The sequence below is a fragment of the Rhea pennata genome, chromosome 3 (genome assembly GCF_028389875.1).
Source record: "Rhea pennata isolate bPtePen1 chromosome 3, bPtePen1.pri, whole genome shotgun sequence".
In the NCBI taxonomy this organism is placed as follows: Eukaryota; Metazoa; Chordata; class Aves; order Rheiformes; family Rheidae; genus Rhea; species Rhea pennata.
The window spans coordinates 2,053,658-2,077,942 of NC_084665.1; the positions used below are offsets into that span (position 1 = coordinate 2,053,658).

General features: G+C 36.2%; 1 protein-coding gene across 1 annotated transcript in view; it reads left to right on the plus strand.

The window, feature by feature from the left end:
* The window catches only part of XRN2 (5'-3' exoribonuclease 2), a 59,548-nt gene that overhangs the window by 15,885 nt on the left and 19,378 nt on the right, over positions 1 to 24,285 (plus strand). Inside the window, exons 15-26 of the mRNA XM_062571347.1 lie at positions 576 to 707; positions 3,828 to 3,943; positions 7,536 to 7,671; positions 11,318 to 11,425; positions 11,505 to 11,594; positions 12,115 to 12,187; positions 16,657 to 16,740; positions 18,695 to 18,792; positions 18,892 to 18,971; positions 20,499 to 20,555; positions 23,397 to 23,465; positions 23,559 to 23,693. Of these exons, the coding sequence (XP_062427331.1) occupies positions 576 to 707; positions 3,828 to 3,943; positions 7,536 to 7,671; positions 11,318 to 11,425; positions 11,505 to 11,594; positions 12,115 to 12,187; positions 16,657 to 16,740; positions 18,695 to 18,792; positions 18,892 to 18,971; positions 20,499 to 20,555; positions 23,397 to 23,465; positions 23,559 to 23,693 (1,178 nt within the window). The remainder of the gene's footprint in view (positions 1 to 575; positions 708 to 3,827; positions 3,944 to 7,535; positions 7,672 to 11,317; positions 11,426 to 11,504; positions 11,595 to 12,114; positions 12,188 to 16,656; positions 16,741 to 18,694; positions 18,793 to 18,891; positions 18,972 to 20,498; positions 20,556 to 23,396; positions 23,466 to 23,558; positions 23,694 to 24,285) is intronic.

Consider the following 24,285-nt stretch of genomic DNA (forward strand, 5'->3'; position numbering starts at 1 on the left):
TTTGGATATTTTAAAAATGGGTTCTTACATGTTCTTTTCAGTGTAGCTTTGTTCTTGGGTAGGACACTCGGATAAGTGTAACTTCCAAAATTTTCAAGTTATATGATGTCCCTACTCTGCTATCCATATCCTGTGTTTATTTTTTAAATTAGTTATTATCTGACTATCTCTATTAGAATGAAAGAGGTTATTCACTTTGCTTACAAAGAGTCCTTTTTTTCAAACTAAGTTAAATGGAGTCTCGTCCCCCCCCCCAAAAAAAAAAAAAAAAATAAAGTCTTTCAATCCATGAAGAACTTCAGCACAAAATACTGGGTGTTCTTGTTTTGTTTGTTCTTTTGAAAAAAACTTAATAAACTATAGGAATATAAGGGTCTTGCTTGTAAGTGCCATCTTATGTCTGGATAAGATTTTGTTAGTCGTAAGTGATTTAAGCTGAGCTGAGTGAATATTTGATTGAATTATGCTTGGTTTATATTAAGTATGTTTAGCTGAAAATTGTGATAGAGCATCATCACGTATGCTTTGGAGATTACACCCCTCTTTCAGTATACATGTGTATATTTATTTTTTAGCGAGATCATCCTTCTTTTATTCCTGGTGGACAATTTTCCCCTCAAGCTCTGGGAAATCGATCTAGTCCTCAGGCAATCAGCAACCCTCGACAGACAGCCTTTGAAATGAGAATGCAGGACCGACAGAATTCTGTAAGTAGATGTTTAAAGGTATTTAAGAATAGAAGGAGAAATAATCATATCCTGTGTAATTCTGGATGCCTTATTCTCTGCCATGTCAAGTTTGTTTTGAAAAACAGATTTTTTTTTAATTGTGTTTTTCAAGGTAATGGCTCTTACTGACTGATTTCCTGGAGACTACTTGAATAAAATTGTGTTCTTCATTTTAATGTTTGAAATGACATTGCTTGTTAAATGTTTCTGGAAAGTCAAATTGGAGGCAAATGTATCCAAATCAAATATAGCACATATTTATTACCATCAAACTTATTCGACACTTGTGAAAGTGAACTTGCTTGTGAATATAAGTTTAGGACCTTTCTCTGTATGTTTGTGAGAGAGACAAACAGAAATTCCAAATTGGAAATGTTCTTTTAATTTTAAAAATTTCCTTTTATTTCTTTTAGAATTTATGATTATCTATCTATGCTGCAGACCAATTCAGTTATTAATTTTCTGAAGGGGCTTCCTGTCTCTCAGTGGTGTTGAGAATTGGTAAAATAACCTAAGAATTGCTGACCTATAGCTTGGTCATACTGAGACTGTTAATTTTAGGCCCAGTTTTCTGTGCTTCAGAGGGTGAGTGACACATATGTAGAGTATGTGCATTTTGTTCATTTGTTTTACTGGTCATTGTAGGCATAAAGAGTTTATTTTAGGCAGGAAATTGAAAGGCCTGTATATATGAAAAACTATGCAAGTGTGGTGTTCTTGTATATTATAAAAACTTCAGTACTGGGTTATTTCATTTTCTTTACAGTTCCTGGGTTATTAACATATTATTGAACATGTTAACTCTCAGGTTTTTCTTCCCATGCTCCTGTGTTCACTAAAGTTTGGCCCCCTGATAGTTTTAAGCTTTGCATGTGAGCAGAGATTAGTTTTGTTTAATGGTTTGTTTTTGTTCTTTGTACGTTCAATTTAAAAACTTCTTGGTTCTTTTTTCTCTATAATGTCCTTTCTAGGAAAAAAGGATCTCTGGGCATGGTCAGCTTTCAGAGAACCAGGCAGCTTACTCTGTAACTGTTAACTGAGGGAAGAAGAGGGGTATCTAAAATGCCAGTTTTATGAAGATACAAAATATGTCCCAAACTCTAGGCCAAAGCTTAGACTTGAGTAGTAACAGTAAGATTCTTATCACTACATGAAAAATACCAGTGATGAGTTTTTGATTCATTCATATGATTCTGGGTGATATCAGAACTACCTTCCTCTGAATCTAACTTATATTTTCATATCTCTAAATTACTTTTTTTGGTATTACCCTTTGTAGTTTATGTTTCAGTTTTAGCTTGATCAATGTTAGAACCAGGTTGTAGTTCAATACAAGCTAGAAAGAAAAGGAAAACTTACTCTCCTGCCTCATGAGATGTTGTGAAGCTGAATGTGCTGTTTTTCTCCCTCCTCTTGTTGGTACCTACAGTAGCAATGAGGCTGGTAAATAGATACTTGAGGCCAGACTTGCAGTAACCTAAGTCTGTGAGACTGAATCTTTCAAGAAAATCAAGGGGTTAATCTACTGTGTTTTGGAAGAATTGTTTTCCCTAGAAGACATTTTTCAGCAGGAAGAATGTTTTAGTTTTTTTCCTGTGCTTTGTATTTAGATCTGTATAAAACTGCACACAGGTCAGCATTTTTTTACTCTTTAGTGGAGTGGAGCAGATCAGTAGTAATCTATTTTATCCAGGTGTTGCTTGTGATTTAGATTGAATAACGACTTGCACGTACACAGGACTTATTCATTGCCATAGAACTTACCTGGAAGGTTAAGATGGTGTCTGTGAATAGTACAGAATAATTTAATTTAGCTGCCATTAATCAGTGTGTCAAAAGAAGCACATGCAAAATACAGCACCATTTCCACCTGCATATGTTTTTCCCCTGAGTCTTATGTCTCTTCTGGTCAGTTCTCACAATGTCTAGTGTCCCATTTAATTTTCAGTACTTTGCTTTAGCAGTATTTTTAGATGAAGATCGTGATCCTTAATAATAATCATCTCTGTACGAGGTGACTTAAGTGTCTGTGTATAATACATATATATGCATTTATATTTTGGAAAATTGATTTGAATATCTATGGATTTGGGGAACTACTTTCACTTTCCAAAAGATTGCCTGTTGACAGGGAGAGGGAAACTTAGAAGAAATTTTTGAAGAGGTATCAATAAGTGATGGAGAACTGGAAATAAACTGAGTGCTCTATTAGCTGCCTTGCTTGTTGACTTCTGATAACAGTTATGACAAATGTTCTCTTTTTATTCATAACTTTTCAACCAAGCAGTGAACAGACTTTTGAGTAAGGTTTTTTCATCATAAAGATGTATTTTCTGTCTTTCAAGCCTAAGTAAATACAATTTGCAGTTTAAAAGTGTAGCTAATGCTACTTTTCCCTTTTACTCTTGAAACTTTTGTACATGGGTTAAGCAACTTATTTCTTTTAGGGAAGCTACATACCTGTTTTATCTTGAGTTTTCTTTTAAAATACAATGTTTTGTTTCATTGCAATGATTTATCTTAAATATGTTTTGTGGAAGTGGAAGAATGATTGTTTTATTTTTAGTCTGTATACAGTCCATGCAAAAAATACATAATTTTAAAAATAGTTTAAAAGATCAGCTGTGACAAAACCTAGAGTGTTTGTACTAGTTCTGACTAGCAAGCGGCTTTTGCACAGTAGTCTGCACATACGGCACCTTTTTGCTGTCACTGTAAAAAGGTGTCATAACATAAGCTCTGGGACTAGAGACAAGAGTTGTATTCCAAAGGCTTATTTTGGGTACGTAAAAGTGTCTGTGTTTTGTCAATTTATACCGTTTTGTTCATTGTATCTTTTTCTTTCAAAAAAAAAGTAATGAATTCTTTGGCTGTAGATCTGAGTGCCTTCCTACAAGGACATATTTTTTTTGTTTGTTTGTGTTTTTTTTAGAATTTTGTACCATTTAGCTGGAGCTTTTGGGTAACTAAAAATAATGTACATTATTTTTCTTTATCACAAAACTGTTAATTTTAGCTAGCTTGAATTTAAAATGCCTAATAAATCCTTTTTCCCTCTCCCCCCTCCCTCCCATTTATGTGCAATAATTATGAACCTAGACAACTTCATCTCCAAATACCAGTCTCACTTCTGATGGCACCCCATCTCCAGCAGGAGGAATTAAGCGAAAAGCTGAAGATAGTGACAGTGAACCTGAGCCGGAGGATAATATCAGGTGAAGCCAATTTTTGTAGCACTTTACTAGCAAATTGCTGGGATAGATGCAGTCTAATTAATGCCATTTAGCTTAGAGCAGCAGTGCCTTCAGATGCTTTTCTATGATCTTTTTATCCACCAGTAATTAATGTGGAGGGTTAGAATATTCAGTAAATTCCAGTGAGATGCGTAAGCTATAGCTGTTAAATCTAAGTATCTAGATTAGTATGCGTACGGGTTTACATCCTCCAAGCCACTACTCCCTTTGAGACCAAGCACTAGATTGGCTAGACATTCAATTCACTGTTCAGCTTTGATTATGTGAGCTGAATGTGGCTGTTTTGCAGTTGAATGTTTAAGCTATTTAACCCATAAAATTCAGTTATGTTAACATGCACGGCATTACTTATCTTGACTATCATAATCTTACTTCCTTGATCTTTGATTTGTAATAGACCTGGTTTTGACTATGAAGAATTCTTCTTAGGACAGCTGTTCTGCAGATTAATAAGAGATAGAAATTAGAGAGTTAATTGAATTGATGTGAATTAACAGTCGGTGTGAGTTTACTTAACCTTTATATCGTGATTAAAACCTTAAGGTCTTAAAATTCTTTTTATCTCATAACTTGTTTAAATTTCTGTCATGATAAATGCAACCAGTAGATTTTTTTCTACAGAGTGAAGGGACATTGGCATGGAGAAACAAAAGGTTATTTATTGTGAAGGATTGATCACTAGTGTTTTGCAGTGTTGTCATGACATTTGTTACATCTATCCCATTAGATTTTCTAGTAGTAAATATTCTAGTTGTCATTTATTTTTTCCTGTGCATGTAGATCCAAATGGATTATGTTTTTTTTATTCTCTTTTTTAAGCCAACAAGCAAGAAATTTCTATCTAAAATCAGGATAAATTTTAATATTGGTTACCATTTGAATTTTAGCTGAGACTCTGAAAGGTTTTTAGCAGTTATAGCAACCAGTATGAATGAACCATGGTGTTTTATAAGTTGCTCTAGTTTTGGCAAGTTTGGTACTGTCAACCAAAAGGATATGTGACATCCGTTATTTAAGTTGTTCTGTAGATCATCATACTTGCTCAGATCTTTGCCCCCCTCCCCCCCTTTTTTTTTTTTGAATGAATGGATGAAAGGCACAGAAGTGATTTTCATTGTGTTGGGAAATGGTGAACAAGCTTATTTTCTAGGACTGTATCAAGTTATATTTGAATCAGAATGGAATTTGATTTAAAATAAATAGTAATGTGAAAATGATTCTTCCTAAATAAAAACAACTGCTTAAATAGGCTAGACGCAGAGTTGTTGTTTACCAAAATGTATTTTGCATTTAGAATGTCTTTCAAACTAGAACAAATAGTTGTAGTAAGTGAACAGACTGGGTTTTTTTGTTACGTTACGGCAAGGCTTTTGTAACTTATGCAAGTATCCAGCTGCAAGGGAGCTCCTAGTGTCAGATGCTCATAGATTTGTAAATATTCTTGACACTGTCCTTCAAAACCTCAGAGCAACTACTTCCCATCTTTGCTCACCTGGCTGTTGTGCTTAAACTCTGAAATCATCCCTGGGGTTTTTCTACCTCCTGAGTCATCTTTGAACTAGCTCAGGTCTAACACATTTTACAAAACCAGAAAGATTTCATATTGTAAAAAAGCATAAACCAATTTCTAGACTGTCTTAAAGACTGCACTATATTTATTGCAGTATGAGACTGTCATGTATAAGTTTGAGTTGACCTCACAGACTAGTTGTGTTCTGATTCTGTACATAATTTTAAAAGGTTGCATACTTGCTGGAAAGGGACCTTGCATTGTACTACTTGTATGGGAGAATCCATGCCAAGACTTGAACATTTGGAATAACATTATTAAAAAAAAAAAAAAAAAAACCCAACACATTATTAAAGGGTTATCTGATTTAACAGTTTCTAAATCAGATTTGTAATTTGCTTTGCTCTTTGTTCATCTGAATACTGGAGTTGATGTAATCTGAGATATGTGTGTGTAAAATACATGCAGTGTGGTGAATAATAGGTTTAAACTTCTGTGCGGGACACTGGTTTTGAAGAATGTTGTCATGATTGAACCAAATTTAGGCAAATCTTTATCTTTCCATTATTTAAAATACTTTTTTAGACAGCAATTTGAGCAGTTCTGAGAACTGGAATTTTCCCCCAAACTGACAAGTGTGGCTAACAACTTGAAGGTCTTTGTGCGTGTTAGTAGCTCTGTGGTTATGGCATGCTTGCTTTCTTAAAATTGACATGTGAATAAAATGATCAGGAATACAGGTGGTATGAATGCTGATGCTGCCTATGGCCAAGACAGCTGTATTCTCCCTGCTTTTTTTTCTTTTGTAGGACCCTATGGTCCATGTTTGTTTTACACCTTTATTAGCTATTACTTCGGGTTTTCAACTAGAGTGTTTTTTTTGTTTTTGTTTTTGTTTTGTTTTTGTTTTTTGTTTTTTTTTTTTTTTGTTTTTACCTGTTTTCCAGACTTAAGGAGTTGACCAAATTTTGTTAGGAAACTGAGCAATACATTTTTCATGACAAATATTTCAAATATTAAATTTTTCTGTTCCAGACTGCTGAAGTATATTTCATAGAATATTCTTTCTTGAAATGTGGTATAATATGGCACATCCTCTGCTTTTTTTTTTTTAACCGTTATATTGTGTTAGAACTGAGATATTCAAACTCTCATCTGCTGAAGATGAGCAGGTAGTTGTTTTTTCCCCTGCCCATCACTAGATAGACAACAGGGGAGCTGTGTGAAGTAAGGCATAAATGATGCCTACGGTTGTTCTTTAGACTCCAACCTTTCATGCCAGAGGTGGATGTTAAAGATCCCTGTTTGAAAGGAAACTAATGCATTATCAGCATACACTGGATTCCTGAGTCTTCAGATGATTCTGATGGTAATCATAACATGCCTGAACAGCAGTAGAGTATAGAAAGCAAGGTTTTTAAAATAATTATTTAATTTGCTTGCTTTTCACTTTGGGGAGCACAAAAACTATCACCCTTCTGCTTGAGAAAGATGTAGAGGGCAGAACTTACTGTGAGAAGAGACTCCCGTCAAGTGAAGGCTTTGCCAAGGGTAGATTAAATGAGATTGGTCAGGCAAGAAGTGGACAGTTTATTTTCTTTATGATGCTTGGAAGCATTAAAGAACAAAGTGAAAACATCAATTTTGGTAGTAGATTTCTGACGAGAAGGATGAGATTGTGGACTTGGGGACAGTACATTGTTTTGAAAAATCCTTGCACCAACAGGCACAGATCTGAAAATCTACCTTGTTTCTAAAAATTATTTGGAAGACATATTTGTCAAGATGGTAGCTTTGGAATTTCATTTGGATTTTCTATTATGCTGTTCATCAGGTTTTATTCTCTTGTATTGAGTGTCAGCTTTCATTTAGATCAGTAGAAAGTGAAGTCAAAATGGGAATTTAGGTAGCAAGTGATTGACTGTTAAGAGCATGTTTTTTGTACTGTTTCCATTGTATCACAAACTTTTTCATTATATTTTAATTCTAAAATGTAAATGTGCATACACTTAATTATATCATCTAATTGTATTTATCATACAGGTTATGGGAAGCTGGTTGGAAACAACGCTATTATAAAAATAAATTTGATGTTGATGCATCTGATGAGAAATTCCGTCGTAAAGTTGTACAGTCGTATGTTGAAGGGCTTTGCTGGGTTCTCAGATACTATTACCAGGTACTTAAAAGTTCTTCTCTGAAACTTCAATTTTCTTTTGTCTGCTCCCTATCTCACTTCTGTAAATAATCATATTTCATTACTCATTTTTGAAAAGTAGTGGATTTTTTGAGGATGTAAGGTACTATAAGTAGATGCCCATTCTGTCTGACACTCAAGATTTGAATACGGTTTTTACTGCTTTCACACAGTAACAGTGCTTGATATCAAGAACCGGTGCGTATTTTTTCTTTGAAATACATAGCCATGCAAGGTTGGTGCAATTAATTGCAAATGACTAAATGAGTAAATAAAAGGCAAAACCTATGATATGCTAGTAAGAATTTGAAAGAACCAGACCTGTCAGTCTCCTGCATAGATTATAATGGTGTTCTATAAAGTACGCTGTAATTTAAGTAATCTGTATCTGATTTAAATCTTCTGATAATTGAGATGTCAGATTGGCAAGCAATTAGTTAGACATGTTGGGGTTTGTTATAATGGTAGTTAATAACTATTTTTGTGCTCTGAGACCGAAGCAGGTTATAATTTGTGTGACCTGGGAGTAGAATCTACTTGAGCAGTTGAAGTTTAACTGCCTTAGGAGGGCTTGGCAGCTTGAACAGAGTGCCATATTGATAAAACTGCACCCAATGCAGCTCATAATGGGTGGCTGATATCTGTCCAGCTTGGAGCATAGGCAGTGCAAATACCTCACATGCCTGCAGAAACTACACAGTCTTAGAATTAGCAAGTTTATTTCAACTTTTACTCTTTTTTTTTTTTTTTTCTTCCTTGGACCACAAAAATATATTCCCTTCCTTTCTGCTGCATTAATTCAACTGAGTTGGGGCTTTGACCTGCCTATTATGGTGGATGAAAATGATAGAGCTTAAGGCTTGTGCAGGTCTACAGTTGCAGGGCACAAGCTGTCCCGGCTGGCTGATCTGCAGGAGAGCTGAGCTGAGCTCTGCACATCCCTGAGTAGCTCCTCTTGCAGAGGAAAAATGTCTCCTGGAGTTATAATGCAGCCAGCAGACGGTTACCTTTACATGTGCAAAGCCCTGTGATTCACACGCAGATTAGGCCCATTGAAAGCAAGCTGCTTTCCTGTTGATCATGGCAATGAGTACTCTAGAACTGTATGCACACCCATATGTCTCTAAAAGATATAAATAATATTCAGATTATTATTCAGATAGGTGTCTGTTTGCTGGCAAACTGTCAGTGCAGCCTTCAGCATTGCCAGTGATGCAAAACCATTGCAAAAGGCAGTCTGGATTATAACAGAAACTGGAGAATTTAAAGGAGGAAGTATATGGCAAAACTGAAATTAGATGCTCTTAAGAGAACACTTAAGAGGTGACTGAATATACTCATTTAAAGATTGCAAAATTAAGATCATTTTATTCAAGTAAGTTTGTGTTTCAAGGGGTGCACGTTTGTTGCTTTGTGATCAGTGTGCCACGATCTTGTGCAGATATAGTGGTGCTGGTTTATAACTGTTTAAACAGATTTTGCATTTGCATGTGTACTGTAGTGAGACTTGTGCCTTTAATTGTACAGGAGTGGGCAGACCAGCTTATACCCCGTTTTCAAACAGTATAGGCAAGTCCTTTTGTAATATTTGCTAATTTAGCTTGGTGTAAAACTGGTTTAGTTAGAGATGTATGTAGATGACTCCTTGTCCTACTGAGTTTGTAGATGTTTCAGCTGACGTGACTGGTGCGCAGACAAGTGATAGATGATTACAGTTACAAAGAAAGTAAATCTGAGTTTGAGAGTAGCTTCAGACTTCAGGCAGCACCATAGTGTTCTCAAGAAAATTAAGAAGCAGAAAGACTTGAGGAGAAGTGACTGTGGAATGTATTTCTGCTTTAGTAATGTTCTGAAGGAAAACTTCAATAAAGTATGCAAACATTTGGCATTGTTTTTGCTCTTTCAATTCCTATCCAGATTACTCCACAAGTCAGGTATCTCTGGAGCTTTTAAAAATTACAATGCAAACTTAGTGCAAGTGATGAAAGCCTTGCATGTGCTGCTTAGATGTGCTGTTCTCTGTATTTGCATAGCAGAACTATATGTGAGCAAGATACTATAACCTGCTGTATTCAAGCAGTCTGTGCCAGTATGGAGCAGCAGTCAAATCACTTTCTGCCTATATGAAAATTAGAGTAAAATGCTAAAGGAAATTTCAAAAGTAAGGTTTTTTTCCGTCTTTTTTTGTATTTTTTATTGCAACAGGAAATGTTTTCAATTACTACTGCTCATTGTACATAGAACTTATAAAAGAATTAGTTATGTGCTTTTCTAGTCATTTAAAAAGCTGCTAATGTTCCACTAATGTGAACATCTGTTTAAAAAAAAAATAAAAAATCCAAAAAATACTGAAACCATCTGAGGAATTGCATCTGATAATTATAGCCTCTATAGTTTTATACCAAAATAGTCACTAGAAGAGCATCATTGACATTTACTTATTCAGAACTGGAAGTCAAAATAGTAGACTTCTGTTTCAAGTGGTACTGCTAAGAAAAATAGCTGAGGATTGGAAAACTTAACTTAGACCTTTTAGAGCCACATTTCCTGTATAAAGTGCATTGTATTCCAATGTGTTTGAGTTGACTTTCACTTCTTTTTGAGGATTATTTTGCCTCTTTCAAGTGAATGCACTTAATATTTCCCAATATTAAATGTAGAAGAATAAGAGGGAAAAGCAAAAGGTTACTTGAAGAGCAGATAGTGCTTTTTATTCAATAGAAAAATAACAATTTAAAAAGGAGTACTTTTCAGCCTGCAGAAAATACTGTTCATGTTTGTACACCATGTACAGTGTATCATTTCTGGTTCTCTGGTTCCTCAAATTCACAAGTTAGTAGTGGGATTTGGACTTGAAAGACAAAAGTGCAAATTGTGGGCTGCCAGAAAAAAAAGTTCTTCTATTCCTATTGAGACCTCTGTAGTGGCTTTCTGACTTGCACAATTTTACTCTGTTTATACAATTACGGAGAATTTAGAAATTCCTCCTCTGTGTTGCCTGTATGTATTTCCATGTTTTGAGATGTGCCAGCAGCTCTACAGAAACTGAAAATGTGTCCAGTTGCTATAAGCTCTTCAACTTAGCCCCAGGCATTGGTTAAACTTATGGAGAGACTGTGATTTCCTGCTTTTTGGCAGGTGCGTGCGCATGTGTGCGTGTTTTTTTTTTCAAGGGGGAGGAGAAAAGCATGAGGTGTATTACAGTGTCCTTGAAGTTAAGGTTAAGATTTTGCTCTAAGGTCTTTTGTATTGTTATGGTGCTAGGTCCTGTCTCTTTGGCTGTCTCCCTTAGTGACTCAAACCTAGCACACAGCAAGAGTACTTTGGCATAGAAGTCTATCTGCTGTGCTGTGTGCTGCCGAGGAAATGCCCGAGGTCTCCATTCACTGTCCAGTGAACTCACTCGCTCTAATCTGGCTATGAAAAATTAAGTCCCAACCTGAAGTCCAGAGTACCTTTAGAGGCAAGAGCTCTTTCTTTTCTAATCATGGGTACTTCTCATTCTCCTGGCTGATGCTGGGCAAAGTTTTGTCATCTTCAGTTACTGGGCTACTTGATTTTTTTTTTCTTTTCTTTTCTTTCACTTGTCCAATTTGTCTGATTTTTTTCTCTTATTTTGCTATCCTAGGGCTGTGCATCCTGGAACTGGTATTACCCTTTTCACTATGCTCCATTTGCTTCTGACTTTGATGGCATTGCAGATATGCCCTCAGATTTTGAGAAGGGCTCAAAACCGGTAGGGTACCTTAATTTATTTATTTATGTTTTAACAACTTATTAGACCTGTTTTACATCTGTTTCTTTACTCTCAACAGTTCAAGCCTCTTGAACAGCTTATGGGAGTATTTCCAGCTGCAAGCGGAAATTTTCTGCCACCAACCTGGAGGAAGCTCATGACAGATCCAGTAAGAATCCTTGTTTTATTTCTGCCTGTAAGGTTTTGTTATCTTGCAGTTGTATGTGAGCATGACTTAGTACTTCCTACTTTATATGGAAAAATAATGGAGAAGAGGAAGGAATGTTTTTGTAAATTGTAGAGATTCTTTAAAAGTGATTTTTTTTCCACTTCAGGTATTTGGATGAGGAAAATTCTTTTCTGACTTTTTTACACTTAGTAAAACATTTTACTTTCTTCTAGAAACTCTACAACACTTACTTGGACAGCAGAGATTCTAACCCAGTCATCCTAAGTTCTTCTATCCTCCTTAATTTCTTCTTTTGATACTCTGAGTAGTAGGAGTGCCCTAGCATGCTTCCTGTTTAAATAGTATTTAATGAAAGATGCTTTTATTAATCAAACTTCTTTGCACACTCATTAATAGAGAGAGAGAGCTTTAAAAAACCCTATGTACAGTACTATGTAGCATTCTGAATCAATTTCATAATTGGCTTTAATGATTTTTTTTAAAATTTTCTCAAATACAGGAATCAAGCATAATTGACTTCTACCCTGAAGACTTTGCTATTGATTTAAATGGGAAGAAATATGCTTGGCAAGGTGAAATTCCAACCTTCTTCTTTTGAATTATAATATATGACCTTAGTCTTAAGGATCTGTGTGAAAACAGGAAGAAAATGGAAAATGATCTCAGTGAGATAATGTCTAAAAATGTTTATGATTGTATTTGCTTCTGTTGCTTTGCCACAGGCATGTTTTTCAAAATAAATTTGTATGAAGAACAAATTATGATTCAGTAACTGACTTAAGATCAGCAACGATTAGTAGTAATTTCAGCAGTCATTCTAGATTTGTTAATTTATCCTGAACTAGATTAATCATTTTTCTATTTTTATGAGCCTAAGTATGCAATTGTCCTTTGTCGTCTTTGCATTTAATTAATGGATCTTACTTTATTCAATCAGTGGCTCATTATCCTTGTGAAAAATGTTGTGGGAAATATGCAGATATTTGGATGCATACAAAGAATGAAAAAACAGAGTATTCAGTGCAGCCTCTTCTTAGAGAGTATTAATTTTAATGATCTGTCAAACTTTAAAGCTCATTCAACTGGTGGAGAAGTGTAACATTTCCAGTACGTACACGTACATATGTATATAATTATTCTTCCACCTCTTCTTAGCCTGTGTAAGTATTTTACAATAACTAGTTTGTTCTACCTTTATTACTGACTCTTAAAGCTACTGGCAATGTTTTTCTGTAAGATATGGTGATTCCTAATAAAATTGGAGAAAACTTCTGTACTACTGCCAAAGAATGAGAAGAGAAAAATAGAAAAGTGAGAATAGTAGCCTCTAATTTATACACAGAGGGGCAGAGAGATATGGCCCCAAATATATGCCAGGAGAGCCATTCTTCATGCTTCCTCTGTATGTTGCTCTAGGGATTAGGGGGCTTCTGGGTAGCTTGAGAGAGTTGCAGGTTGAGTATCTGGAGGTACAGACATACAAACTGACTGTTTATACAGAGAAGGACAGTTCTAGTGTGGAAGACTGAAATTCAGTGAGTATCTGGAGGTGCAGACATACAAACTGACTGTTTATACAGAGAAGGACAGTTCTAGTGTGGAAGACTGAAATTCAGATCCAAATGACCTATACTTAAGTGGCTGGCGTGTGTATGTAGAGCACAGTAGGAACTTGTGCTCTCTAAGGAAATTTTCTACTATAATAATTTCCTACTTGGAAGTAGGAAATTACTGTCATTTGTATAATGATGGTTGTTATGACATATGGTGGCACTATGTAAGAGTAATAGTGTGGAAGACCCAGATAGGATGCTGAAGGACAAAAATATCAAAGTTCAACCTGACAAAAAGGTGAAAGTTTGAACAGGGGTAATCCAAAAAGTGGACACCTGGAAGGGAGAGGAAATGACACAAGATTTCTTTGTAGTGTAAGAAATCTTGGGAGCAGGTAAATTGTTCGTTGCTACAGGAGAGAAGAATAAGATGTGGAGAGAACTGTACTTAACACAAGTGAATATTGGAGATAGGCAAGCCCTAGAACAGAACAGTTGCCCTCAAAACACTGGTCGCAGGAAGGCGGTATGTGGGTCAGGACAGCTAATAGGTCAGAGAAGGTGAAATACAAACTCAAGTTATTAGCTGTACTGGTAAGGCTGTTTTTAGGGAATGGAACCTAGCTGGAGAGGTTTCAGAAAGGAAATACTGATGGGTTGTTTTAAAGCCCCGAGAATATCCCCCGCTGAAGGAAAAAGACTTTAATAGTCTGGGAAATGGGGAGTCAGGGATGTGGGTGTTCACATAGAAGAAAACGTGTTCATTCTTGAAGGCATATTGATCTGATGAAAGTGAAAACCTGATGAGAAACTACAAAAAAGTAAAATAGTGATCAATTATGTAATACAAAAGTATGAAAATATCTAATATTAGAAATTTTTTATGCTTAGTTATATTCTGAGTATATCAGTTTTAATTATTCTATGCTACAGAGTTGTCAGAAATACTTGTAGATGGCTTATCTGATTATCCTGTATATTGTGCTCATTTATTTCCCTTTTGTAATTTTTTACATCTAGTGCAGTGTATTCACAGAAGGTTAGGGACAGTAGGCAAAATAGTATTTTATACTACTGTAAAATGAAATGTTTGTTCTGGAGTTCTGCCAGACAGGTAGCAGTCCTAAAGATTACATATATCGTCCCTTTTTAATATTGATTTTTATTTAAAGAACATGTAAATTAGCAGGCAATTTTTAAAATTTAGTTGGATGGGTAGCATTGCTGCAGTAGAAAGATATTTGATTTAATTTAGGCTTACAATTTTTAATGCTGTTCAGAAAGGTATTTTTTAGTGTTCAGTTTGCCTCTGTTTTGAAAAAGCCACAGTTAAGCATGCTAATATCTTACTCCTAATAGTGTTCGAAAAATCAAAGAATAGGTCTAAATATTATGGGACATGTTAATAACAGACATTCCTCTGTAACTTGGAAGTTCCTCTTTTTAAACCTCTGTTTTATCCATCTGCTATAATTCTAGCAATTTGTCATAGTCCTTTTGCCTGAATATCAAGTTAACAGTCTAAAACAGTAATGTTTTAAGTGGCTTCAAGCATTCTGTAATTTTACTTTTATAGTCTTTATTTTACAATTTAGCATTAAATGAATCATTATAAACTTCTTGATATTTAAGAGGCAATTGCAAGACAAGAATTATTTTCCAAGCTGAAAGTACTGACTATCTTCGTTTAGAAGAAGATACCTGTGCTTTTAAGGAAATGTTTGAAGATCTTCCTTTTAAAGATGAACTTATGTTTCTGAAAGCTCGTTATTGATCCTCGTTGTGTTTGCCTGGGTTGTGAACACTTTCCTGGATTTGGCACTATTCCAGCAGCATGTTGTGAGGGTGAACATAAATCATTTATCTTCTGAGGTAGGCTTAGCACTGTTCTACTCACAAGAAGTTATGTTCCAGCTGAAATTTGAACACGGCTGAGGTTTGGTGCTGTATTTAATAAAGCAGGTGTCAGTCTGCATGGTAATTGTTTCTCATACTTCATAAGAAAGTTCAGTGCAGCTTTTCCCATTTGGTATGCTTGGGAATAGCAGAAGCTCTGCTCCTGGTTATTTTAGATAGGCTGAATGATACTTGGATTCAACTAAACTTCTGACATATTTAACACTACTTGTGGTTTGTTCCTGACCTTCTTTGTTAGGAGAGACTACAAGTTTGTGGTTTAATTACATGGAAAGATTAGTGAGCACTCATTGAAAGAGTGAGCAGACACAAATGTCGTTAAGTGCTTAGCAAGGAATTTTGATACTGAGAGGAGCCTCCATGTGTAAAATATAATAATTTACAACGTAATAGCTAATATGAATAGTTCCTAATGGTAGTGTCCATATCAACTTGTCACTGAATGTGGATGGAGTGGTTTCTTCCATTGTTGTTTTTTAATAGATCTGAATGAAGTAGAATTGAGTCCTATCAAAGCAGTATCTTTAGAAATGAGAAGAGTAATGAGTATCTTCCTGAGCTCAGCTTGTTCCTAAAAGCAGCCATGGATAGCAATTACTGTTTCTGAGTGTCTATCCAGAGTTATGAAGAGGGATAAAGTAGGTGAGGGAGGAGGAAGAGGGATGGGAGCTCCAAAATAAATGACCCCCTCTGGTCTGCAAGCAGATAACCTTTGAAAATGTCATCTTTTTCCATGGATGGTTTAAAGGTTGTTTCTTGGGTAAAAGAATTTATTGGAGTTTTTCACACTGGTATCTGGTATATACTTCCAGGCCTGCCGCATTGTGAGCTTAGGACTAGGTCACTGCCACATGCTGTATGTTGGGGCTACTGTTTAAGTTTCAGCACTCAAATGCAAGTTGCTTGGCTTTGGAGACCTGGGCTGACTTGGTACTCTGGCATAATATCTGTATTAAATTGAGATGTCTGGGCTATTTCAAGGGTGTAACTTTTGCAGGTCCAGCTTGGTTTTGAGAACTTTTGTCATTGGGTTTAGCTTTGGCTACCAATATTTGAGGACACTGTGGCTACTTATATGATGTAATACTCTGCATCTACCATTTTGCCAACTATTGCTGGTTGAAACTATCCAGAAAAAAATCTTTTTTTTCCCACAAATACTCACACAATTCTTCTTTTTCTTCTTCTCTCTTCTCCCAAACAGAGCAAGAGTGCTTTAGCTCTCTTACCTACCCTGCAACCCACAACATTAAAATAATAATAATTGTTTTTGGGGGACCACATGCAGGGTTTAGCTTTGAATTGTATGTGTAGCAAAGGTTACTTGTGATAGGATAATTCTGTGAGTTAAGTGATTTCTGTGACCTTTTGAATTTCTTCACTAGAAGAGGAGTTTGATGGAATGCTTTTTTGTTTAGGCTATAAAAGGGATGTTATTGCTGGATGTTTTGTCTTGGGGATATTTTGGGGTGGGGGTGTATTTTTTGGTGGATGATTTTGTCTGAGAGGTAATCAACTCAAAGCACAACATGTAATGACAAGTGTGAAAAGTAATGGTTTGGTTTTGATAGGTGTTGCCTTGTTGCCATTTGTTGATGAGCGACGTCTTAGAGCTGCCCTGGAAGAAGTCTATCCTGACCTCACTCCTGAAGAGAGTAAGAATTGTGATATATCATAGTGATTGTATATTCACTAAGACTCGTTATTACTGCTGTGTTTCATGTAGCATTAAACTGTAGATGAACAAAGTACAATAGATATTTGCTTGATTTGATTATGCTAAGTTGCTTCCTCTTCTCGATGGATAGTGCTGGTAATTGGAATGGGTTTGTTTTTGTAACTTTAACTTGTATTTATTTTCGTGAGGTGAATCTGCATAGGACTTGATTTAGCTGCAGTCTAGTTTTTGTATGAAGTACTTCCACTAGTATATGCTGCCAAAGTAATTTTTAGATGCATATGTTGCAATCAGAAGAGTGAATTCAATTTCTGAGGTAAGAGTTGATGGCAAAACTTGATAGGCATATAGCCTAGTCTCTGGCCAGCAGGGAGAGAATAACAGGTTATGATACAGGAAACTTTCTGTTAAGCTTGTATAGGCAAGTTTATGTGTTACTTTCTACTTTGTATGAAGTGATGGGTTGGTACTTGTAGGTGAAGCTATCTTCAGAGTCTTTTTCAACCTAACTGGGTCTTCAGCTTGTAAAAAGGATTGAAGAGGAAAAGAGGAGCCAGTCAAAAATTGCAACTACTGGTCCAGCTTTGCAACTTGAATTTCCACCTGGGACCATCTAATTGAACAGAACACAGTGGGCTGTAGGCCCAGTGGGAGGAGGAGGAGGAGTGAGGTGAAAGCAGGTTTAAAGTACATAGGACAAGATTACAATGCCACAAGACAGGAGGAAATGCAGAGTAACTTTAAGAAGTTGTCAGGAAGGGAATGAGAAATTATTATCTTATATCCTTTTTCTTCTCAAATAACGTTTTTTACTTGGTCTTGCCAAGATTTTAAATGTAGGGATTTTATCCTGACCTGGCTGAGTAATTTTTCCTGGGAAGGAATGGACTTTCTCTGATCTCCAGGTCATCTTTGTGTGAGCCCTTTTTTTTTTTATCTTGTTCACCCTGTTTATCATGTTGGCCTATGTTCACATCCTGCATAGGGTTATCTACCACCATAGCACTCGAATACATCTCGAGTCTCTCATCTTTGGAAGGGGAGCAGAGAATCAGGAAAAAAATTGCAGGGAAGGTATCTGGTTTCTGCTTTATTAAGTTAGCTATGTTTTCACTACCAGTTCTGACTTGCACAGAAGACCAGAGGTGGTTGTTTGGGATTTGTCAGGTTTGGTTCTCTATGAACTAGATGCTTCTAGTTGAGTCTTTTAGGTAAATTTTGAGAAAAAAATTACCATATCTACCCATGTGTTCTGGACTTCTGGGCAGGTGAAAGGAAGAAACATAATCCCATGGTTTTACTTAGAACTGTAGAATGAAAGATTTTGCTACTCCTTGGGAAAAAATTTCTGAAGTTAGTCAACCACCAAAACTGGCAGCTTCCAAACGTTCACTTGCTTTATGTGGATATGCCTCAGTTTTTTTGATCTGCTGGATGTAAGGAGGGGGATCTGGGTCCTACACTCCAAATCCTAATGGTTTGTGAAAAAGCAACCCAAGAAGATGGTTTGGAGAAGCTGGTTTGCTCTCTCCCTCCAGATCTCTCCTACTTCATACTTGGTGCATACTGACTGCTAGGTAGACAGCCTAATCTTATTTTGCAGCTTTACAAAACCTCTTCTGTAAGCATATAGAACAGAATGAATGAAGGCCTCTTTTTCTTCATGTTCATGATGTACAAAAAATAAATTAATTTGAATAAACAATGGTAATAGCTTCCCAAAGAGACTTTTTCCTCCAGAAAACACATCACTTTGTAGCAAGAGCAAGTCAAGCGCCAAGACGTTGCTCACTGTAGTTTCTTCTAAATCAAACCAAAACTTTCCTCTGGAGGGAAACTGATGGAGTACATGACAGAACAGTCTTGATCTGCTGTATTTTTTCATTCTTCTTTATTCTGAACTCTTACCTCATTCTTTTCGTCTTTTCTAGATAGAAGAAATAGCCTTGGCGGTGATGTTCTCTTTGTTGGGAAGCATCATCCACTTTGTGATTTTATTGTGGAACAGTACAAGTCCAAAAATGAAGAGGTAGGTTATATATATACATTTTTTTCTTAAGGGATTGTGTAGCTGGTGAAGGTAGTGGTCTGGTAATGCACTTAAGCTCAAAATCTATTTTTTCCACAGCCAGTGGATATACCACCTGAACTGTGCCATGGAATCCAGGGAAAACTTACGCTGAATGAAAATGCAGTTCTTCCAGATCAGTGAGTATGGCTTTCAGTATGGCTGAAGGATGCTTTGTTCAGTTATGTCCACATCTGAACAAAGATTTCTGTGTGCCCAAGTGAGGAACCTAAAACTCCTGACAAGGCAGTGCATTTAATTCTGAAGCTAAACATGTTTTCCACTAGGATTCAAAGTAGGTGGTGCATACTATTGTTAGTAAAGTTCAACGAGGGCAAAGGGCTTCAGTCCTATTGTCTTACTATTTCAGAAATAGATTTAAAAAATTTTTTTTTTTTAATTTTTTTATCATTTTTGTCTGTGAAAGACTGTTTAGGTATTTGGTAATGTTTGATAAACTTCAGTAAGTAAACAGTGACTATATACAAAAGGTTGTAGTAATCAGTGGCTGCTTTTAGTAGTATCTTGTTGTTTTGATATCTGCATTAAACATATAATCTGGTTTTGTTGACAGATACTATATCTGAAGTCACACTTACTAATGTTTGTTTCTCTAGCATTGTCATGGCTTGTAAAGAATATGAGCAAGTCAGAGCTGTTCCTGGAGGGAATAGTAGTGCAGGAAAAATAAGTTTCTGAAAGTTTGAACAGAAAGCTCTGGAGACGTAAAGCCTGGACAAGCCTCTTACTTGCTGAATTTTTGTTTATCCTTGTGCTTCTGTGAGTGAGTCTGTTGCTGTACCTATGAGCTATTGGCAAATTATTGACTGCATTACCTATCTTAGAGAGGGCATGAGAAATGGGATATATTTTTACCTGGAGAAAAATTGTTTGCTAGGAATTCTCTGAAGGTGAATAAGCTTTTATGTTGCCACTTCAGCGTATGACTTGTTTGGCAGAATGATTCGGATCAAATTCAACCTTCTCTGTGCATGGGTACCTGCCAGTTGTGTGCAGTAGCATGAATAAAGGAATGTTGCTTCTAATTGATAAGAGTAGCCTTCTCTAACATATTGTTTGTACGCTTGAACTGAAGGGGTATAGTTTCTTGGAGAGGAAAGGGATAAGAAATGATTGCATGTCAGCCTGTTAAGCCTCATTCAAAAAGGAAGCTCTTAAGCACCATATAAACTCCTCTGCTAAATAAGTTTTTTCTCTGAAGCCTTTTTTTTCCCTAAGAACGCAGATTTGTATGTCTCCATGCTGTCTGAGTGTTTGTCTCTGGTCATCTTCTGCCCTTTTTGAATCTGCTTACTTGTTTTAATCGCATCTCAGCAGTACAGAGAGGTTTCTGAGGTAGAAAATAGTTAAAAGTTTTGTGAACAGGTAGTTGGGTAATGGAAAGTGTGTGAACTCCTCTGTTAGATACTACAAAATCCACATGGAAGAACACATGCAAGAGTAAAATTAGTAAGGAATAAGGATTCAGTAATTCCATTGCTTATAGAACTATTTCATTTGGGGAAAAGGCAAGTTAATTTTCAAACCCCTTTAGTTTATCTTTGTCATATAGACTTAACCTACAGAAACATGAGTGATAGCAACAAAGAAAGTGGATCGAATGATGAGAAGTACATTACATTTTGACAGTTTTTCCTCTTTACTAGGACAGTGGAGTCTCCTGTTCCAATGTTACGTGATCTTACGCAAAATTCTGCAGTCAGGTAAGCAAACTCTGGGTTTGAAATGCAATGGCAAAATATACCAATCAAAATTCCATTTAATCTGGTGTTTTGAGGTACTGAATTTGCTGCAGAATCCAGCTGTTAGTAAAATTCAAGTTTTTGTTTGTTTCTGTTTTTTCTGTGAAAATCAAAGCCAAAGTATTTTGTCATAACACAACTGGCTTGGATTCGGGTGATTAAGTGGAGTTTGTGCCCTATAGAAGGGATGTATAGTTATTTCTTGGTGCATCAAACTCAGTATGTTTTATTCCCTTAGGAAAAAATGTATCTTTCCTGCTGTTTATTTTCCACTTATTCCCTGTTGTTACCCCTGGGCCTTTGGCAAGCAAGGAATAATAGCTATAGAATTTGGTGTTCTGCATCAAACCCTTTAAAAATAAAACTAAACTTCTGAGACGAAGCATCTGAGAGAATTGGCAATTGATTGAGAGCCCTCTGGCCCTTAATTTTTACTTCTTGGATCTTGAATCTCCCCTTCCATGCATTTCCCAGAGGATATGTGGGAACATAAGCTTTATGTCTTTAACAAGACATAGTAATGAGGAATTGTTTCTTTGTTCTCTCTCTGATGGGGTAGATTCCCTGTAAGTGTTACCTGGCAAAAATGCTGCAACCAAAAAGCTTCCTCACAAGCCATAAAAGACCTTTCATACTAGAGGACAAGACACCTTGTGAATATACTCCTCTGCATTCTGCAAGTCAACTCTTTCTCTGTAGGTTTAGTAATAAAAGGAAATCCCTCTTGGCCATTACTCTTTCTACTGTAATCATTACTCTGTTTCCTGTCTTACAACTGTTGCTTAACAGGGGATTTCTCCTAATCAAGTGAGATTATTTTCCATCTGCACATTGGTCTCTTCATGATGAATCTGCCTACTAATGTATTTCAGCCCTTCCAGTGTCAGATATTTTCCCTCATTCTAGCACAGGGGACTGGTGTGAGGCTGGTGGTACCTGGTGGTCCCTTAAAGAATCTGATCTATCAGGCTGTGCAACTTTTATGTGGGAAAGGTGACTTTAAAGAGAAAGAAGTACCTACTCAAAACTTCAGCACTAGCTCTTTTTCTTTTGTCCTCCTTTTTATAGCAGCATATGTAGGAGTAATACTGACTTAGCCTAAACGTGATATTTCAGAGAGTAATAGGGAACTTCATAATGAATAAAGAACAATGAAGAGTTTCCAAGGATAAATCTTATGATCACAGAAGAATTGGATTAGTCATGCACTTAACAGCAAATTTCTGTTGATCTTGTATGTTGTGTGTCATTCTCACTTAATTTGGTACAATGCAATGGACATCTAACGCTTGTCCCTATAACCTTTCATTTCTTGAGCTGCTTAAGGTACTTGGGACACTGAATATCACTTGTAATCTGTCTCCACATATATATTTTTTCTCCAAGGAGGCATAACTTGATTCAACTAGTACAACTCTTTATAGGCAGTAAGAAACACTGAGTTGTGACTGATCAGGATACTGTTGAAAGGATGTTCTGAAAAGGAGATTTAGTTACTTTGATTGACAAATTAAAGGTAGCTTTGTTTTTCCTTCCACTACTGTCAGGAGGTTTGAATCATTTTTGCTGATTTCTCTACTGTGAAGACTTTTCTTACTGTCTGTTGGGATAGTAGGAGCAATCATGGTTCTGCTCTTCAGTTCTTGATTTTCTTGGAAAACTTAGCCAAAATCACATTATTCTCTTCCTTCCAGTCTAATTCTTTTTCCGTGCTGAAAAACAGATGTATTTCCTCTAGAAGAATATTCTAATGAGTTGTTTGTTTTTACCTTTCTTGGCATCCCAAGTATTCTTCTGTAGCAAATGGTAGATAGTGAGAGAACAGAAGAAGTTTGATGCTGGTACTTCAAAGATGTCCATGGCGGAACCTATCATGAGACACCAGGAGGTTGGAATTGCTAGATGTGTGGATGAATTTGCCTAAAGCAAAGCCAGACTGTTGTGTAATGAGCTATACCAGCAATAATGAACCTTTCAGCCACTTTTTACTCTAATACTAGTTCTGGTGACTGTTATACTGGGCTAGGATCACCAAAACAGTGCATTCAGTCCCTTTGGATGGTTCAGAATACAGAGACTGTGCAATGTCTCTGAAAATAGGTGTATGTACCTCCACTGGAAGTACATGCAGCTGCAAAACCTCCTTTCATCTAATGACTTGTTCTCCTTAACCCTTTTATTTCTTCCTAAAGGAAGTTTAGCCTTTCTATACTGACTCTTTATCCAGAGGGGAAAAATATGTAGGCATAAGAATATGTAATGGTCCTTACAGAGGTTATCTTTGTATCATGAGCAGTGTCAAAGGAAGGAGATATCACCTTTTTCTTCTGCTTTTTTTTCTTTTTTAAAAATGTATAAATTACAAGAATATAAGTTGGTGCTTAACCTTGTCCCAGGAAATTTCTAAGTCTTGTACGTGTTTGTCTAAACTGCATAGCAAACTGATATCCTTCCTGTCTATGGTGTGGCATCCTTTTGAACTTAATTTGAACATCAGGTCAGTCAGTGCTTTGACTTGGGGATTTATCACCACATAAAGGAGATGTTTTCTAGTCATTAAACTTGTTTTTGGACTGACTCTTGATACAGGGGGGAAAAGGTCACCCTGTGGAAAATGATGGAGACTATCCAAGTGTGTCTAGTCAATATATCCACATGCAAAAGCAGCACTTTGCACTTTAGATCGTTCTTTTGTTTATCTCCTCTGTTGTGTATATCACTCTCTTAATAGAGTAGCTATTACTTATTTGTTGTACTCATCTCAATTATCAAGTAAACCTAATCTTTGTTTTTTTTTCCTAGTATCTCTTTCAAAGATCCACAGTTTGATGAAGACTTTGTTTTCAAGGCTACAGTGTTACCTGGTGCAAAGTAAGTATCAGCTGTTAGTTTTCAGGTAATTCATTTGTCTTTTATTAGGCTGGTTATTAGTTAGGTATTCATGGGGCTTCTTTTCATATTCAGGAAACCTCCTCCAGTCCTTAAGCCAGGAGACTGGGAAAAAACCAACAATGATGGTAGGCCTTGGAGACCACAACTTGGTTTTAATCGAGACAGAAAGCCAGTCCATTTGGACCAGTCAGCATTTAGAACTTTAGGGTGAGTAAAACTGATAGCAGTACTATTGATTGGCATGCTGAGCTGTCTGTATATTCCTTTACTGCTTAAGAAAAAGGGGAGACAGAGGGAGAAATGTTGCCAGAGATTAGAGGCTTGTGTCACATGTTGGAAACTTTGGTATATAATATTTGAACTTAATATTGATGAAAATTATATATGATAGTATCCTTAAATGAGTGAATTTTATAGCGATGGCTTGCTGGTTTTTTTCTGAATATTTCTAATTGGTTTTACTGTTGGTTTTTCAACTTGTGTGGTGGGTATTTGCTTGAAGTACAGAAGATACAGTGAGGATATAGCACAGAAGTGGTACTTAAGACAGTTATGAGGACAGGAAAGTCTTCTATGCTTAAAAAAAAAAAAAAAAGCAAATTACCTTTGTTCAAAGCTCCTGTACTGCACCATAATAATCCAATTGACTGTCTTTGTTCGAGGCATTGTTGAATTCAATTTCTTACTAGTTCTCCAAATACAAATCCACATAACTTTCTCAAATGCTCTAGTACAGCACAAGAATGCTTCAGAGTACAAGATTAGAGAATGAGCTTGAGTTATGTATTAGGAAAATTAA